We start from the raw sequence: 18,895 nt of genomic DNA on the forward strand, positions 1-18,895 counted from the left end.
CACATAATATTCATTACTTTGCACTATGTAAATACTTTCAGGAATGCGTAAATACAAGCTAAATCTATGTGTAATACAGAAAAAAAAATACCTTTGTATAGCTTTTAAAGCACAATTCATAGTACTGATTATTGTTTACAGTCTTCCAAAATGTACATCCAATCACATAATGGAGTATCTTATTGTATAATAAAATATTCTAGACCAATCCAGCAAAAGGAGATAATTCAGTCCAATTGGGGCAATAAAGGCAGACTGTCAGCTCCCATCATCACAGTCAAACTACAAGCTGGAACAGTCCTGCTTTAATAGGAAAATCCTCTTATAAAATACTTATGGCTGTTATTGAGTAAGGGATAATGACATCAATAATTTTCTGTTTCTTATTTATATTGATTTTTTAACTCTATACTTGGATTAAGCTGGTTCAGAAATGGATGGAACTTAAATCTCGAAGGACGTGTTGAACTGTGCTTAGACTTTGATATTAAATATTTTTGTTGATGTCCCCTCGGTGACTGATATAAATATTACTGCTGAAATTTCCTAAGACAGCGAAAGATACCATGGAATGAGCTATTATGCAGAGTATGTATCTGCCATTACGTACTTCTAACCTACGTTAACTCTGAGGAACACAGGGCACATCCCAGTCTAACGCATCCCTCTCTTTGCTGGAGCAGCAGGCTCACGTTGTCTCGTCTTGCGTTATTTTGGTTGCTACCTCCACCGCAGCCGCAGCTGCGCTCAGAACCTCTGCCGCTCGCTGTCACGCCTCACGCGCCTGCTGTTGTTTCTCACTCAGGGAAGGCTGGCGTATTCACGTGGAAAACACCAATCACAGGGTCAATGGGCTCGGACTTCCTCTTCTCGATCCGGAACTCTGTAGCAAGATGGTAAAAAATATGCGGAAATCAGCCCCTGAATGTATCTGCAGGCTTCAAAGCTAAAGCGCATTTTATGTGTGCGTCGGGGCCAGGAGACTGGCGGCCGCGAAAGAGCCACGCTGGGCATCCGTCTGTGGAGGCAGTAGGGGGTTCTTGAACGGCTCCTCTGAAGAACGGCGGTGTGCGCCCTTTGGAAGGCGTGGATAGCATGTTCTTTTCACTTTGAAGAAAAAAAAATGTGGTTAAAGCCCGAAGAGGTTTTATTGAAAAACGCTTTGAAGCTATGGGTGACGGAGAAATCCAACTCTTATTTTGTCTTGCAACGTAGACGAGGGCATGGAGACGCTGGAGGCAAAATATCAGGTAAGGAGACGTCTTTAGACCTAGCATTATGGACGGTCCAGTGGAAATGAACGTTTTAAAGAAAAAAAACAATAATAACAGTAAAACTCTTTTTTTACTTCACTGTTCTGCGTGCCTTACGCGGAAAGTCTGCGTAGGTCCATCTTCTTCGCGACGCCTCCTATAAATAACATTCACAGGTAAGAAGGGGTACGCATGAGGTATATTTTTAAGATGACGGGAAGTTGACCACTAGTTCCCAGAGAACCCCCAGCTGCATACCCTTACCACGGTATCATTTACAAAGAGGGAGTGTCAAAGTTACCCTCTGATTATCTAATTTTCTCTCTGTTTAATTTTCACGCGTTTCTAGTAAGTGCTAGAAGGGAAATTCGCCAACCCTGGACGGGATGCCTGTCCATCTCATGACGCACTTAACGTACCTAATAATGTAATGTCAATGCAAAGCGGGGTCTCCGTCAGTTTTTTTATCAGGTGAAGTGGTGTGATCATCGGTCCGTCCATTCTTCTTCTAAAAGGGACCTGGCGCACACCTTAGCAAGCATTCCGTGCAAGGCAGGAACAGTCCCTGGACAAGGAGCCATCCCATCGGAGGGTGATCACACTCGCGCGCACACAAACGGACGTAATCATTTGGACATAAATGCTATAGATGATCGGACTTGGTCTAAAAATCAGCATTTAGTACGGAAAAAATCGATAGCGTTTGCTTTCTAATGAGGCTTTTTGATCCGCTTCATTACTACGTGTTCCTCTCGTATGCCGATAATTTTATTCCCATTCCTGCTTTATTTCAGGCTTGTGACGCAGTAGGGGTGCATTTCTGTAAGGGTTGGCACTCGGTGGTAAATAAGTAACTCGCCACATAACATCCCGACGGTGCCTTGCGCAGCCTGGAGCAAAACTTGCTGGAGGTGAGGAGGCCATCGGTAAAGAGAGCCGTTTGTGATGATGTTTCTTGTGAAAGTATTTAACGCGCGCTGGTTATAAACAAAAGGGCATTGTCCGCTTTATAGATTTCTTTTGATCTCAACTTCTCACTGCGTCAGGTGATTTATTAACACTTGTGAATGTGTTACTTTGTTATATTAAAACACACCTGGCATTCCAACGACGCCGGCAGTACACGTCGCGCATGCGCGCAAGACACAGGTGCTGGCGGAGGGTGCCATGCGCAGCTTATTTATGGGTCTTCTTTCATCTGCAAAGTGCAGACTTGTAAAACCTTTTAAACCCAATGTATGGCAAAAATATATCGAGAAGCAAAATGAACTGGTATGCAATTAGATGTGTGGAGATATACTTAATTCCATTTTAATTATCCGTTTTGTATTATTACCCAGTGATGTATCTTGAATTGCAGTTACATCATGCAATTTACATACGAACTTTTTTCTGGTTGAAGCAGTGTATTTATTGACTGCACTTTAAAAGGATTACAATTTCTCAAAGCTCAGTTTTTGCATTGCTTAGGTCAGCAATGAATTGGATTGCATAAAGCATAGGCTTTCTGAGTTTTCTAGATAGCTACTGTATTTTGTGGTATATTATGACATAACTCTGTTATACACTATTGGTCATTACCTAGAACAAATGCTGTTATTGAATATAACATTCCCAGACTTGCTTGGTGCAACACGTGGTGATAAGCTGGACAGACAAATAGAGTAATCTTTATATACTGTACAGTCACATTATTACACAGTTCATAGCTGGGGACAGGCAACTAAATCCAAAACATATGAAACTAATTCCAGACAGTTAATCAAACCCAAAATGTGTCCACTTTTCCTGTTTTGAGCACCTCAGAAAGGCTAAGGTTATATTAAAGTTACTGTTTTCTCAAAGTTCATGTTGCCCAGCAGATGACAAGTCATTACCCACAGCTTTATTTCTCTCCATGCTGTCTTTAAACAATAACTGAAATATTTGGGTTTGCATTGTTTAATACTCTATCTCCATGCAAAAAGTGTATTCCAATACAGATGAGGTGATATCAATGTATTGGGAGTGTTAACTGGAAACTTCATTCTTTTAGAAAGAATTGGGTAAAGGTGTATTTATGAGAAACTAGTAGAAATAGTTGTCACCTAAAAGATATATACCACAGTAATTTCATCTTCTTTATTCTTCAACTAAAGAGTATCCTTCTTGCATGTGGTGCCACCATATCGCAGCAGCCTCCTCCACTTATTTGTTGTATACTTCATACCCCTATCTCCCTTCCATCCCTATTCACACAGTTTATCTACTTTATCTATGATCATTCTTCTTTGTCTGGGCACTTCCTTAAATGCCAATGATTCTTCTCATGACATGTCCATACCACTTTAACATTCTTTTCAGTGTTTTCTTTGTGATTTCCCCAATTTTAACAGTGTATCTCTGATTCCCTAATTCCTGATGTTAAGATTTTTTACTCCACATATCCATCTCAACATCCTCATTTTTGTAGCATCCAGCTTCCTTTTAGGCACATTGTTAATTGCCCCGATTTCTGATCCATACAACAGTGCTGTTATGACCACTGTTTTATTCTCTTTAGCCTTCACTCGTGCACTGTTTCTTTGGTTACATGATACTCCTGATACCCTTTTACAGTTTTTCCAGCTTGATTGCATTCTAAGGTTAGAATGCTTTGGGTAGAGGGGTCCTTTCATCAGATTGGCCGTCCCAGCACAGACTCAGCTGTGGACTGGCCAGTACGGGGGAGGCGCTTGTTGGTGGAGGCCTTCAGAACTCTGAAGAAATCTGTATCCTCATATGTGATAGTTTTAAATTTAGCGAGTGATATAATCTATTCTTGCATTTTTGCCTTGTAGTTTGTATTTTATTCCTAAACTGGTAATGAAAGATTGGCAGTCTAGCTCTGTGAAGAGGATTACATGTGTATTGTGTTTTGTATTAACCTCATTTTTTGACCCCCCATTGTATGCCCAACCTACCTGGAAAGGTCTCTTTCTGTGAATTGCCTTACCCAAGATTTCTTACATTTTTGTTGCCTTCAAGGGTCTTCTTCTAGTCTTCTTAGGGACGCAAGTCTGGGGTGTGTCAAAAAATGGGGCCTGTTAAAGCCCATCGCTCTACTCCTTGTGCAATTTTGGGCTATACAAGAAATAAATTGTTGTTTTAAGGCTCATTTCTAGATCTAGTTGTCCATCCTCTATTATGGTTGATCAGAGATACTTGAAAATTTCCACCCTTTGAAGTCTTTCTCCCTGGAAAATAATTTCCCCATTTTGTAATTGTCATCATAACACACCTGGAACTAGACTGTCAGCTTCATTCTGGTCTCTTATATTATTGGAAAAGTGGCAAGCACACTAATATAGAATACATTGGTAAAAGTTACATATACACCTCTATTCATTTTCAGAAGCTGTTTAATTTAACTACTGGGCTCATGTTAAATTAACCCTGGATGCGACCACAAAAAATACAAAGCACATAAGCACACATCTTCACATACATTGATACCACTAGAGCCACCATTAAACATAGTAATTGGTATATAGAAGTAGGATGTAGAAGTAATTCTGGGTACTCCGAGACAGTCTATGCAGACTCAAGGGGACTGTGAAAACTCTGTACAGTTTTTGAGATAGTACTGCTAATTACTGTACATTCCCATCTTAACTATACTTTTTTTTCAGAATATAAATTAGTAAATGAGTGTTTTGGGTAAATATCTGTGCCTTCAACAAATATTTTTACCTTTCAAATAAAGCAAGAAACTTTTTTTTGGGTTTTCTCTTCTGATTAGGATTAAACACTTTACCTAGTTCAAAAAAGGTGTTCATTTTAGCAGAGCTTTAAGACCACAGGTTCAAATTACACTGGTGACCTACATATGATCCTGAGCAATTTACAGCAAGCTTGCCAAATTTAAAAATATATACTGTATATCATCATCTTGTAGTGTACGTCAGTTACATAAGCAGTAGTAAGATTGAGTTTCTGAACCCTTTGGAATGCTCAGCATTTGTGCATGATTTCTTGCTAAAATGTGGTCTGATCTTTTTACTAAGTCATAATAATAGAAAAAGTTAGTATGATTAAACAAAGAGCATGTACAGAATAGTAAGTTGCTATATCTTTAAGTACCACATTATTCTGTCATTTAGCACTGCAAAGGAAAAAAAACATGAGAAACCTTCAGGCAGTGTGTAGCTGGAAAGAGGGAAATTGTAATCTAGGCTTTCAGTATATCAAATGACATTCCTCTATACTATAGGTTTGGGGTGTTGCATCCTATTAAAAAATCTTAACAATTTTTGTTTCCTTTACCACTGTTCATACCAGGCATCTGTTAAAGTGCAATGTAGGATTTTCAAAAGTGAGTTGCTAAAGCTTGTAAAGTTGGCAAACCCTACAAGGGTTCTTTTAAAGACCTTTGCCTTCACCATTCACAGTCAGGCAGGCTGTACACATTGTGGAACGTGGCCTGGACACAGACAGATGGACATCGCTTTGTCACCCCACACACATTTTATTTACAATATTTACATACAGTCAAGTCCGTGCACAACCCAGTGCCTCCAGCACTGATCCCCCAAAGTCCAGGCCTCTCTTTCCGGTGCCTTCCTTCCGGCCGCCTCCACTCCTCTCTCTCCACCCCTCCGGGTGTCCCCAGTCTTCTTCCCCCCAGCACTTACTAGTGTGGTGGAAGTGCTGAGGTCCAGGGCCCTTCAGGCACCGGAGCGCCCCCTGGCGGTGACCACGGGCCCCTACAGGGTTGAGCTTTCAAGCTCTGCACCCGTGGTCCCCAGTGCAATCTGGGCAGTTGCCCCCTCGTGGTCTGGAGGTGGCACGAGCCCTCCTCCGGTCCTCCTGGGCGTCCCGGCTGGGTACCACCCCCAGCCATCCGCCACAACATATAGAATAAATTCTGAGCCATTGATAACTGCAAGATCTTGCCATTCAGTACTAAGACAACTGCTAAGGATGTTCTGGTGTCTCTTGCAATGAATCCCTTCTGTGTTCGTAAAGGTACGGTAAGAAAATTACTCAACAAGAGTGGTATTCATATTAGGTAAGAAGCAACTTGTCTCCAAACAACACTGTTGTCAGTCTTACATCTGTGAGACACATGAGAAAAATTTTGGTAAATGCACATAGCATTAAGTTTGGAGAAAACAAAAGACATCACCATATCTTACAGACAGGAACAAGTTGTGGCTGAGGGGGCATCATGGTATAGGGCAGCTTTGCTTAATCTCATTCTGGGAGAATAATTGTGTGAATAATGATTTCCAAGTTAAATTAGACATTTCAATGAAACATTATCAAATCATCTTTAAGTGATCTAAAGCTTAAAACAATTTGTGTCATGCATTGTGATGGTGACCCCAAACACAGAAGTTAACACAAGAATAACTTAAACAGAAGAAATTCCAAAGTTTTGAGTGGCCAATTTGGAGCCATGAGCTTCGTTTACTTCTTAAATGCTACTTAATTGTGATTAGCTGCTGCAGGTGGTGTTTGGCATTGGTTACATAGAGATTGTTGTCATTTTCTTAGCACTATTTTCTGCCCACTAATGAAGAGTGAGTGAATGTTGTTTTTAACTCTTCTTTTTGTCACTTTTTGTTTCAGAGTTTCTGTAATTCACACTGTTTATAGTTGATGTGTGCTCCATGAGATACCCCTTCATTCTGCTTAATTTGATTATTTTATTAATAATACGTGATTGGTATTTCTTGTATTAGTCCAATGAAAAGCACTATGTATTGGTGAGTTTAGTGATGTCTTTGCAGTGGTATAAAGATAGTGTACATGAGCGAGCAAAACTACACATTGAATGGATATAGTTGAATATATGCAACATAAATACATACTGTATCATTTTTATTGTCTCTAGGTGCTTCTTTCAGATGTTAAAAGTTTTGGGTTTATCTTTTCTGTACAGTTGTGAACAGGAAGCTGTTATAGGATCTCAAGATTTTAATTGATGATTATGGTTTCAATCCTCATATTAAAGCACCTCTTAGTGTCATAATTTGCTTCACTGAGAAGGTTAAAAAATCTCGACATGGATAAACGGTAAAAGTAAGAAAAATGGTATGCCAGCAAATTTATTATGAATAAATGTCTCCTTAGTCTAATACACATTACCTGAGTTTCCAAAGACAAAATGATCAAAATGTTTGTTTTTCAAATATACTATTTAAGACATGCTGAAAACTGTATAGTTTTTAACGTTTTTACTGTAGTTGTATATTTTAACAGTGCTCCTCAAACTGTTAATGGCACAAGCCAATTGATAACTGCAGTTCTAGCTACCTGAACATACAAATGTTTTTCCTTTTTTCTTTTTAAGAAAACCAAAACATCTTCCCTTAGGCATTTTTATTTACACCTAACTGATTTATTTCCACTTTAGGACTATTATTAGTATTATAGAGCAAATCAGAATGTTTTTCTGTGATATATTGTGTTTCTGCATTTGATTTGTTAATCATCTTTATTTAATTTTCATTAGCTAGATTCTGACAGTATATTTCAAGTTATTTTCTGTACGTTTTGTGTATGTCAGTGTTTAAATTGGTTGATATGTTATTTGCTTCATGGAGGTAAAATAATACCATTGTAAATTATTTTTCCAAAAAAAATATTTGTTTAATGATGTGGAAATGACATGTCTGCCAGAAGTCTGAAATGTTTCCAGTCAGTGTGGTTATTTCCTTTCTTTTTATCTTTAGAGGAAACCTGGTGTCATTCTTTTCAAAAATGTAAATGCTATAGTTTTGGTGGCTACTAAAGGCAAGTAATGGCATTTAATGCCTTGTCATGATTGAATGTGCTGTAAGTTTGCCACCTGTTCAACCCTACAGTGTGACTGATGCGTAAAATGGAATTGTTAAGTGTCATGACCATAAATTAAATGATGTATTAAAATTAATAACCTTTTTCAGATCAGTAGCTATCCTATTCCCAAGTAGTGAAATTTTTTGTGCGACTTAATCACCACTTGGATGGTAAGTGAAAATGGGCAAATGTTTGATCACATTTGAAGTTAAAAAGCTACTTGTTTGGTGCTGTATTCTTACACTAATATTAGTATTTTACAATTACAGCAAACTATTTTGATGCTTTATCAGAGTACTCTTAACAGAATTCACATTTTTCGTCATTGAAGTAACACATTTAGTCTAATTAGTCTATTCCAGGAAAAATCCTACCTGCATCTAATGAATTTTACTCATCCATCGATGGATCTGTAATGCAATTCAATTTTAGTTTTAAATAGTGCATCTCCCATTTACATGCTTAGAGTGCTGTATTCATTTAGGAAAGTGTTTAAATAATATTTACTAAAAAGAAAAAATAAATAAAACACACAATGTAGAGCTGTCATTTGAATCAATATTTGAAGATTTTCAATTCGTGTTTCTCAGTATTTCATGTCAATATTTTGAAATGCAGTATAGGTTAAAAACCTTGACTACATAGGCTTCTTTGGGAGAAACATGACACTATCAAGGAGACCCTTAAAATGATCTTTTGGCAGTAAGGGTTTTTACTAATCTTTCACATATTTCTAATTTATGGTTGTGTTTTAGGTAACCAGCATAATGTGTTGGGCACAGTTTGTTTCTGTAATGATAAAAAAAGTTGTATCCTAATTAGTCTTCATTGACTAAACCTGATTAATCTAATGTTAGGGTTGTGAGTAGCTGAAGACTACTAACCACATTAATTAATCCCTCCCATGGCAGCAAACAAAGTGCAAGCTCAAAAAAGAGTGGAAAGGGGACATAAAGTGAAAAAGTGTAAAAAAAAAAAAAAAGTAAATAAATACTAAGTTCACAAAAGGTGGTGGGTTTTATTGCACTGTTTATTTTGCCCCCCTCTCTTCAATTCTCCTGTAAACCACACACCTTTATAGTCGGCTTTTCTTTCTGACTGGAAGAATTGCAGAAAGTTGTTTCTAGCTGGACAGACACCGCCCATTTCTGTGATGACAGGGAAGCCACCCAGCCAAAAATAGGAATGAGCCTTCGATGCGGGGCCATTATGTGGAATAATGTTGCCTGTGGCATTTTTGCTGTACTTTAACCACCAACCCCTGCATTCCGGGTTTATCCTTACTAGGCATGAGACAATGCTCTTAATTCACATATATTATGTATTGTTATACAAGCTTCATTGTACAGTGCATTCTCTGAACAACAGACATAAAAATAAATAAATTATTTCCCGAAAAAATTATAAAAAAAATAAAAAGATTAGCGGTAAAGCATTCAAACTCATAAAAGACACTAAGAACAATTCAAATGTTTAATGTGAAACTCATCCTGCACGCTTGTCTAAACACCTTTGTTCACCTCATACTCCATACTGCAAGTTAAAAGGTGGAGGTTCCCAAAATTAACAAAATTTCACAGAATGGTATAATCACATTATATATTCAATACAATATCCACGTGCACCAACCTGTCATAAACACTAGAAGGGAGGAGGGCAAAGGTATAGGTTACAAAAAACATATGCATAGTAATCCAACAATAGTAATAAACTGGCATATAATTGGAGACACAGGCATGGCAATATAAAATTAAACACAACTGAAACTACAGAATTTATATGGATTGTTAAAGGTGGATTTAATTCAAAGTACAAATACCTCTCAAAAAGGCTTACATTAAAAGTTACACTAAAACTCCACAAATTCTATTCTCTCTTTTTCAGCACTAGCAATGTTTTAATGATTGTACTCTTCACATTCACTCCCGTTCCTGCCATGCTAAAAAAAAAAGAAAAGAAAAAAAATCATTCCACTTTGATTTCATTTGAAGTTTTAATATTAGTCTAGTCAGTTTAGTTCAAGGGAATGAATATATTTTACATGGTTGCAGTTTAGAGGTCTGCAAAGTTTAAAACAAAAAAATTTACTATGGTGCTATTACCATAATTGTAAGTCATGTTTTATACTGGCAGTTTAAAATGCAGAGTGATGATATTTTATAGACATATATGTCAGTTTAATGTAGCTTTTTTTCCCTGATAACAAATACTCAATATTTTTAACACAAATGTGAAACGGAGAAACTTTTTTTTGTGTTTTACGAAATGCCATATAATTTTCAAAGAGACATATTTGGCAGTGATTATTCCATTGAAAGCATCTGTGAGCACTGGCCTTCGTGTGCTGACTAGTTCACTGATGTCCCAGGCTGTAAAGAATTTAAAGCCAAGATGTAGCTGCTATTCTTGTTTATACAGTCGCATCTGTCTGATGAATCATTTTTCATCCATTTTGCTGATTCAGGATAGGTATCAGGAAAATGAATGGTAATACCATGGCTGGCATGTTAGTTCAACATACGAATTTGCTGTTTTGATTCTTGGATGCCTGCAATGTGCTGAGGTGCTGAACTACATTTTGTCAAATCTGAAACTTTTAAAATTAAATTTTTATCACCATTTTTAAAGGTAGTACATAAATAAAGCAATAAGTGTGTGTGTGTAAAATTCTCATGGCTCATACCTAACTTTTTTGTATAATTTTTTACGATCTTAAAAAAAAAAATAAAGCGCTTAATGAAAATGTCTCCCTGAATAAAGTGGCACCTCTTTGCTTCACTTGAGCATGGCACTTTTTAGAAGAAGTTAAAGGTTGTTCGAAAAGTCTCAAAATTTTTCTGGGATGTTCTAGAATGTGGTAAACTTGTTTGTATGCTCGGCTACATGTATACTCATCGCATTTTCATGTTCTCTCATATTCTGGTGGGGTAGGGTTAAGTACTACTCTGTCCTAACCCTGCCTACTCTGGTGGTAGGGTTAAGTCCCTTTTAAAATCACAGAATCTAGTCACAGGTTTGAGAAATGGCTAGACTCTCAGCAAGAGATTCTTTTCACAAATAAACTGCAGCCTCTATTCACCCATGATTCTTGGACTTACAGTTCACCAGCTGTGAAACACGGCACTTGAAAAATAATTTAATAATAGTACTTTTATCACAGCACAGACATTTAAAACTATTTTTAAGGTTAAAGCCAAGCTCTTTTCTTAAGTGTATATATAACAAAAGCAGAGTAACAAACCGTTACAGTGAATAGATATACACTGTGAAAGAAAGAATATAAGCTTCAACAATGCACAGAACTATTACTTCATGTTATGATTTCCAGCCACCATGAAGCACAAATCTTGTATCACAGCTCCAGTTTATTCAGAACTCTGCTGCAAGAGTCTCTACACAAACCAGCAATAGCTAGAACATAACACCCATCTGACTTTGCCTTCAGTGGCTCCCTGTGTCTTACAGGATCGAATATAAAATTCTATTAATAACCTACAAAGCTTTAAATGGCCTTGCACCGGACTACATCAGTGACCTTCTCCATTGCTATGATCCTGGTTGCCTACTTCGGTCCTCTGTTGTGTTGTTGTGTCCCCCATTAACCTGCACTCTATGGGTGACAGGGCCTTCAACGTTATAGCACCCAGACTTTGGAATGACCTCCCAAAATTATTTAGATCAGCTGGCTCCATTCATTCTTTAAAAAAAACAAAACAAAAAAAAAAAACAACTTAAAACTCATCTGTCAGGAAGGCTTTTATGTTAACCTAACTCTCTGCCCCTTCTTTCGGTTTACCTCTCTGCCCCAAACTCAATAGGCAGTCTTTCAACTATGCATAATCAAGTGGCCTGCCTCCTTGGTCTTTATGTACAGAAGACAGGGCAGACAAAAATAACAAAGCAAACTAATACATATAATATAACATAATACATTTCATAATAATTAATAATCACAATGTAAAATAACCTAGAAAGAACAAAAAAGTATATAATAATGCAATGTGAAAAATTACAGCATGTTTAAATAACAACAAAAAGGCTAAATAAACAAGGAAAAGGATCTGCATGGCTATAATAGCCCATTGTTTAGCTTTTAGTAATTGCCAATTTTGAAGGTGTTGAATTAAGGAGCAGAACTTTTCCTGTAATGTTTAAATGGTGTAGTTTTTGAAAGACACAATTTTATTCATTTTGTTCTCTACTGAAACAGCCTGTTCTAACAGTTTGTGACTTGGCTACTGTAAAAGGTTCCTTGTCTGTTAGTGCTTTTGAATTTGTTTAAGAATTACCTGAATATTTTTATAATTAGTTTAAGTAGAAAGTGTAATAAAATCTATTGTGTATATTGTAAGACGTGTCATGTTTCTGTTGAAAACCTATCAACTTGTTTAAATCAAATGTATAATGCAGAACTTCTATCATAATGCACACACTGTTTCATAAACTGTTATACAAGCATGCTATGCTGTCGTCTTCCATTTTTGATGTCAGTAGTGTCAGGTAAAGCAGCTTATTTTGTAAGCATGATTGAAATTTTCTAAGCTTCATATGATGGCAAAGAGCTATATAAGGTTAGAAAAGAAAATGAAAAGTGGGGAAGTCAATCTAAGATTGCTCTGAATTACTGTTTATACTTTAAGCAATACAAGAAGAGAGCCACCTTGAAAGGCTAAACATCTTCCAGTGCCAGGTTGTATGATATGCATTGTCACACTCTATTTTGTTCTTGTTTATGGCACTCTCTAGGTGTTTAATGCTTAATGCTTACATTTTATTATACATGCTTTTCGGACTGTACATTTGCTTTGTTTTACCACTGGAGTGTATGAACCAAGTTTCTGTTTTAGCTAGGTCAATCAGTGATAAGGGAAAGAGAAAACTGTAAAATCTGAAGGAACTATTGACAGTAAGTAAAATCTGAAGGAACTATTGACAGTAAGGTAGTGGAGTGTATTCTTGGGAGCAAGTGCTTTGCAACGGGGAACATTTTATTCCCAAAGGTTGGTAAGTATATAGAGTAGGCAAACTGAAGTATTGATAGAGAATTAAATGATATATTGTGGGTCCACATTGTAAAGAATCTGCATTATTTAAGAGGGGTTTATGTTTTAAAAAGAGGTGTCTTCAAAAGCCAGAAGGTGAAGCTTAAGGTGACTCATCAAATAGTTTTGCTAGAATTAACTTCTAAAGACAGAATAAAAACAAAAAAAATACACATGAGAAGCAAAAAGAATGTCTGCAGTGTAGATTAGTTTTTTCAAAGAATACCATTTCATGTTCCTGTGTGTCATTTTACAATGTGATTGATATCATGAAACTTATGTCCTTTTGATTTCCATCATTTGCTTAAATAATGGTATTTAAACAACTGCCAATTTGGTTTTCTAGAAAATGATGATATGCATTTTAACATAGTCAGTCAGATACTTACTATTTTTTAAAAGTTGTCCCACAAGTTCATGGTTCTCCAGTTACATGTGTTTGGTTGTGTATGGAATCAGGAATTTCACTAAACCTCTTTGTTTACTTGCAGGGTCCGGTTCTTTCCACAGAGGAATTTTTAACAAAGGAAATAACAAACCTGAACAAAAGTCTTGACTTGCAATGTGTTTGTTCAAACACTGCACAGATATCTAATGTATTGGAATTTAAGGCAAGGTCATTAATGCTGATAGTCAGCAGCTCTTACAACTGTGTTGTTGTACTGCCCAGCTATTGAAACATTCGTAATAAATAACAACAAAATAGGTAAATCTGATCAAATTAATAAAAAAACAATTGTTTTACCTAATAATGTAATATTTAGTTTTTTTTTGTTTAAGTGTGTTACTTCAGTCTAATTTTTCTAATCATTTTCAAGAAAATTACAAGATTAGTATTCATTGCTGTAGGGAAAAATTAATCTAACAGTGCTGTTCATTCAGCTCTTATATAAGGTGTACTTTTAGGATGTGTCTGCAATATTTATAGCATCTACAGTAAATCAATAATGCCATTTTCTTGATGCTATATAATATGCCTGGTGAAAAGTGTACTCAAACGGTGTTCATGTGATAATATTATTTGTTTTAATTGTGATTTCACTGGAGTTAGAACTTAGGTTTACAAGTTTAGATTACACATCTTCATTTTGTTTTCTGTATGTTGACGTCAATTTTAGGTAAATTTCAACTGACCATTTATTAAAATTAAGGAAGTTTTAGACATTCCTTTGTAATAAATGGCCAACCATCATAACTGAAGTGGTTTTGCTCATGTATTAATTTGCTGTATGTGGAAGACCAGTTATTATTATACTTAAATGTAAGGTAAAGATATGGTGGTTCAGAGGTTAAAGCTGCTTCATCTTAACTCCAAGATCTGGTATTTCCTGAGCAGTGTCTATATGGAATTTACATATTTTCCTATAATCTATTTGTGTTTTAACTGCAAGGTAATTCATTTTTATCTAGCAATTAAGGTTACATTCACATCTGCTGTGTTCCCTGTGGTATTCAAGCAAATGTATAACACAGTGAAACTGCAGTACACCAGTTGAACCAATTATAGCATATCTTGTGGCACCCCGTTCACATCCATGTGGAGGGGTACAGTGCATTTGAAAGAAAAAAAAAAAACAAAAGTGACATGCTGCACATTTTATATGCATCTGCTCATGAAAATGGCCCATTGAAATTAATGTAGTAATGTGGATCTTGAGTTTTAGCACAACACTGGAAGCTGCTGCAAAATCTTGCCACTCTCTTGCAACTCCCTTTCTTGTTGCCTGCTGATCAGGCTGAGCACATGCATGTTCCCTAGGCCATACAGAACACCCAGTGCAGTCTGTTGAGACTAGAGCACTATTTTGTCACTTTTTTTTTTTTTTGTAAGTAAATGTTAGGTTAATTTGTTCTTTTACAGCAGTGGAGGAGTGAGATGCTATAGCTTTCATACAGCTTATTGCATGCTAAAATTTAAAAATATTGTAATAAATAAACAGAATCTCTTCACTTATTTAAAGTTTACATTTTTTTGAAGGCTTTTTTAATGTTTTGGCCATATTTTAGCTGATTTGCAATGCACATTTCTTCCTAATCTGCATACAACTGCTGGGATATTCTGCTGTCTTGATTGTTACTGGCTTAAGAAGAGACAATCTAAAGTTGTCATGAAAAATTAAATCGAGTTCTTTGAGAAGCAGTGTTTCTACTTCAGTCCACATTAAAACAGTCCGAGCTGGATGAGAAAATGTTTATTGAAACACACATACAGAGGAACAAGTGAAGGACTGATTGCCATAAATGATCATGTTGGCTAACTAGCTAGTAACAGGGAATAAGTCAAGGTTAAGTGCTATAGTGTATCAGGTAATTAACAGGCATGCAGATTCACATTCTAACTTTTTGGCATGATGGGCTGGTTGGAAAATGAGAGTGGTAATAAACCAGTAAAACCTTTAAAAGAAAGTATATATTTTAATAATGGCATTACATTATATACTGTATACATATGTATTTTTCATCACATTATATTATAGTTATTTACTGGATATTTTAGTTTAAATAGTGCTAGGGATACGTATCACATTGCTTTTGTACATAATTTCAATCTACTAATTTGCTAAACTAAATGCAGGATGAGCTGATTTGCTTCTGTTTCTCAAAGTGTCTTCCGGGCTTGAGTTTCAGTTGTGTTTCATATAGAAATTGTGCTGTGTTGAACTTTAGAAAGGAGGAGAAATAGCACTATTCAGAATTCTGACAGACTACTTTTATCTAGATATAGCTTTTTTGTCATGAAGGCTTGCTTATTATTATAGGTCTGAAAAGCAAACAAAGAAAACGGCCTACACATTGAGTAAGACGTAACATTATCCAGCATAAAATATATAGTTGCTTCTGAATTAATCACCTGAATATTTTTATTGCTCTGAAAAGGGAGCAAAAAAAAATCAGATTTTTTCCTGTAAATAACCAATGAAAATAGAACTTAAATATTTTTTCATTACATACACTATTTTTATATGTATATTTATTTTTTTGAAAGAACCATACATGTATAATGGTTCACAACTGTAAATTATGCCAGTGCTATCAAGGCCAGGTAGCTCAATCTTTGCAAAATTTATTAAAAATTTAAAAAAAAAAAGAGATTGTATTAGAATACAATATCAAATATACAATACATACATTTAATGTTTTCTAGAAATTAGATGCATTCTGATTTAAGCATTTTCTAGTTTGGTGTCACTTGAACAAAAGTATAGACATTTTGAGTCCTTTATGTAATTAGCTGTAACTCTATTCTTTAGTAATTGCCTTTTGCTGTTCTTTGTAACCCTTGATGGGAGGAGTAAAGGACATAATCATGAGTAGTACTTAATCTATTTTGTGCTCTTTGTGATTCTCAAATTACCCGGCACAAACATTAAAATTTATAAAGTGCACACTACCTCAATAAAATTGAAGTCCATTACAATGCTAAAATGTGCAATATATAACACATTTTTAGACTTGACAGCATTTTTCTATGGGGGAGTCCCAAAATTCCCAGAATCGCATTCAAAATACTCTCCTTGAGTTACTTGTACATTAAAGTTTTGTGAGGTCTATGGGAAAGCATCAGGAAAAAGCAACAATGTTTTTTGCTAGATCTTGCTCCCTGTGACTTCTTTTTGTTCCCAAATTAAAATTGAGACTGAAGCAAAGAAGATTTGCTGCCATGTTAGAAATCCAAGAGAAAAGGGAGGAGGCTTCGGTAGTGTTGGATTGGAACTAAAAGTTTGACTTAGTATTGATACCAGCTTTCGGACCTCCGTACCGATACTGAAATAGTACTGAAGTAAATAATGGATAGCTCCCCATAACCCTTTCCAAGCCCCCTAAGGTAACACAAATGGGTATTGTATCTGTTGTGCCACATAATTACTCCTCTCTATACTTTCCTACAGCCAATAATTGAATTCTCCTGTACATTTAAATTTGTCTAGAATGGGGAGGTGGTGGTTTGGAAGGGTTTGTTGTCTACCAGTGTTTCCCAACCTTTTTTAGCCACGGCACATATTTTACATTAGAAAAATTCCACGGTGCACCACCAAACCAAAATGTCACAAAGTATATGTAATGAAATATAATCTTCTTGTTTCAACTTACTCATAATTTACTTACTTGTGTGAAACCTGGGCATGATGTATGCTGATATACATACAGGAATTGAAAAAAGACAGACTAAAATCTTCTTCAACAGCTCTGAGTCTCTCTCTCTCTCTCTCTCTCTCTCTTTTTTTTTGTTTTTATAGCAGTCATGCTTAAAGTCAAGCTTGCATAGGTAGGTTGTGGAAAATGGGAGCAGAGCTGAAATAGCTCTGCTTGCCAGAATGGGGAACTACTTGGCAGCAGTCAGCCAAAAATTGTCCAAAGGTAGATCAGCAAAGCTCAGCTTTAAACCACAATTTTCTCTCCGCAGTTATTTCCTCCTGCTCCTGCAAAGTCGTATCCTTTCCAACTGCGGTGGAGCTATATGGGCTCCTAACCTAGTCAGTGGAAACTAAAGGCAAATAAATGACAACTTCTGTTCAAGAGTTTTCATATGCTTGCCTATTGTCTCACACAGTGCAGTAATGTTGATACCTTGCCATTTCTGGGTGTGTGGGAACATGTCAAGGTTGGCACTTTCCATGTTGTTGCCAGAGCTGCACCTTTGAGCGAAATCCATTTATTTTATCTGCACTTGTGAGCAGGTTTTCATTTTGGCCTTGCATCCGTGTGTTCAGGTCATTCAAATGTTGAAATATATCCACCAGATATGCCAGTCTTGCACACCTCTCATTTTTCAAAAACACTTTTAGTTCCTCTCGCAACTCATACACATGGGCTAAAACTTTGCCACGGGACAACCACCGGACCTCCTGCACTGTATGCTCCTCTCCCATTTCCTCACACAATGATACCATTTCCTCACACGATGCAAACATGCGACTTTTTACAGGTCTTGTCTTCACAAAGTTTATCATGCACACAACATAGTCCAATATAAGAGCTAGGTCTGCTGGTAATGTCTTGGCAACGAGTGCCTCATGGTGCAGAAAACAGTGTGTCGCAATAACATCTGGATGTTGCTCTTTTATTCTGCTTATAAATGCTTTGGTGCACCCGAACATGGTGGCTGGTCCATCAGTGCAAACACTTATGCAGTTTTCCCACTTAAGTCCTCTTTTCCAAAACGATCCTTTCCATCGATACGTCTGGCAATTGTATTATGCGAGGGAGGGACTTGGGCTATTTCTTTAAGAGCGCCAGGGCCGAGCATCTCATTTACAATGATATTGGAGGCAAGTAGTATTAATGTCACTGCCACCGTGTGTGGCTGTTTTCATTTGGCGATGAATTCAGCAACTTGTTAGACGCTCCTGTCTATAAGATTCTCAACTTGCACCTCCGGACAAATTTCTCGTGCATTCCGAGAAAGGCTGGGCACACTGAAATCAGTCATGTTTCCATTTCTCCATTGCTGAGATGTGAGGTTGTTGATGCCTTTCGTGGCAGTAATTCCCAAGCCCAGTGGTGGATGCAAACAGTGGAAGGAGCTGTCAGATTGAAGAGGGAAGCTTTTCAAGCTTGGCTAGCTTTTGAGACCCCAGAGGCAGTTGACAAGTACAGATAGACCAAGCCGAGTGCAGCTGTAGAAGCAAAAATTTTACCCTCAACAAGGATTCTGGAGGGTTCTTGAGAGTATGCCCAACCTGTCTACATGTGTATTTAATAATTTTGAGCAGAATTTCTTGGCAGATTAATAAAGTATCTATCTATCTATCTATCTATCTATCTATCTATCTATCTATCTATCTATCTATCTAT

The 18,895-nt window shown here is 36.7% G+C and overlaps 1 protein-coding gene across 1 annotated transcript in view; it reads left to right on the plus strand.

The window, feature by feature from the left end:
* Nucleotides 1-341: 341 nt before the first annotated feature.
* Nucleotides 342-18,895, plus strand: part of LOC120523040 (TBC1 domain family member 8) — a 156,041-nt gene continuing 137,487 nt past the window's right edge. Inside the window, exon 1 of the mRNA XM_039743979.1 lies at nt 342-1,250. Coding sequence (XP_039599913.1) covers nt 1,124-1,250 — 127 coding nt within the window. The 5' untranslated portion in view covers nt 342-1,123. The remainder of the gene's footprint in view (nt 1,251-18,895) is intronic.

The sequence above is a fragment of the Polypterus senegalus genome, chromosome 2, assembly GCF_016835505.1.
Source record: "Polypterus senegalus isolate Bchr_013 chromosome 2, ASM1683550v1, whole genome shotgun sequence".
In the NCBI taxonomy this organism is placed as follows: Eukaryota; Metazoa; Chordata; class Cladistia; order Polypteriformes; family Polypteridae; genus Polypterus; species Polypterus senegalus.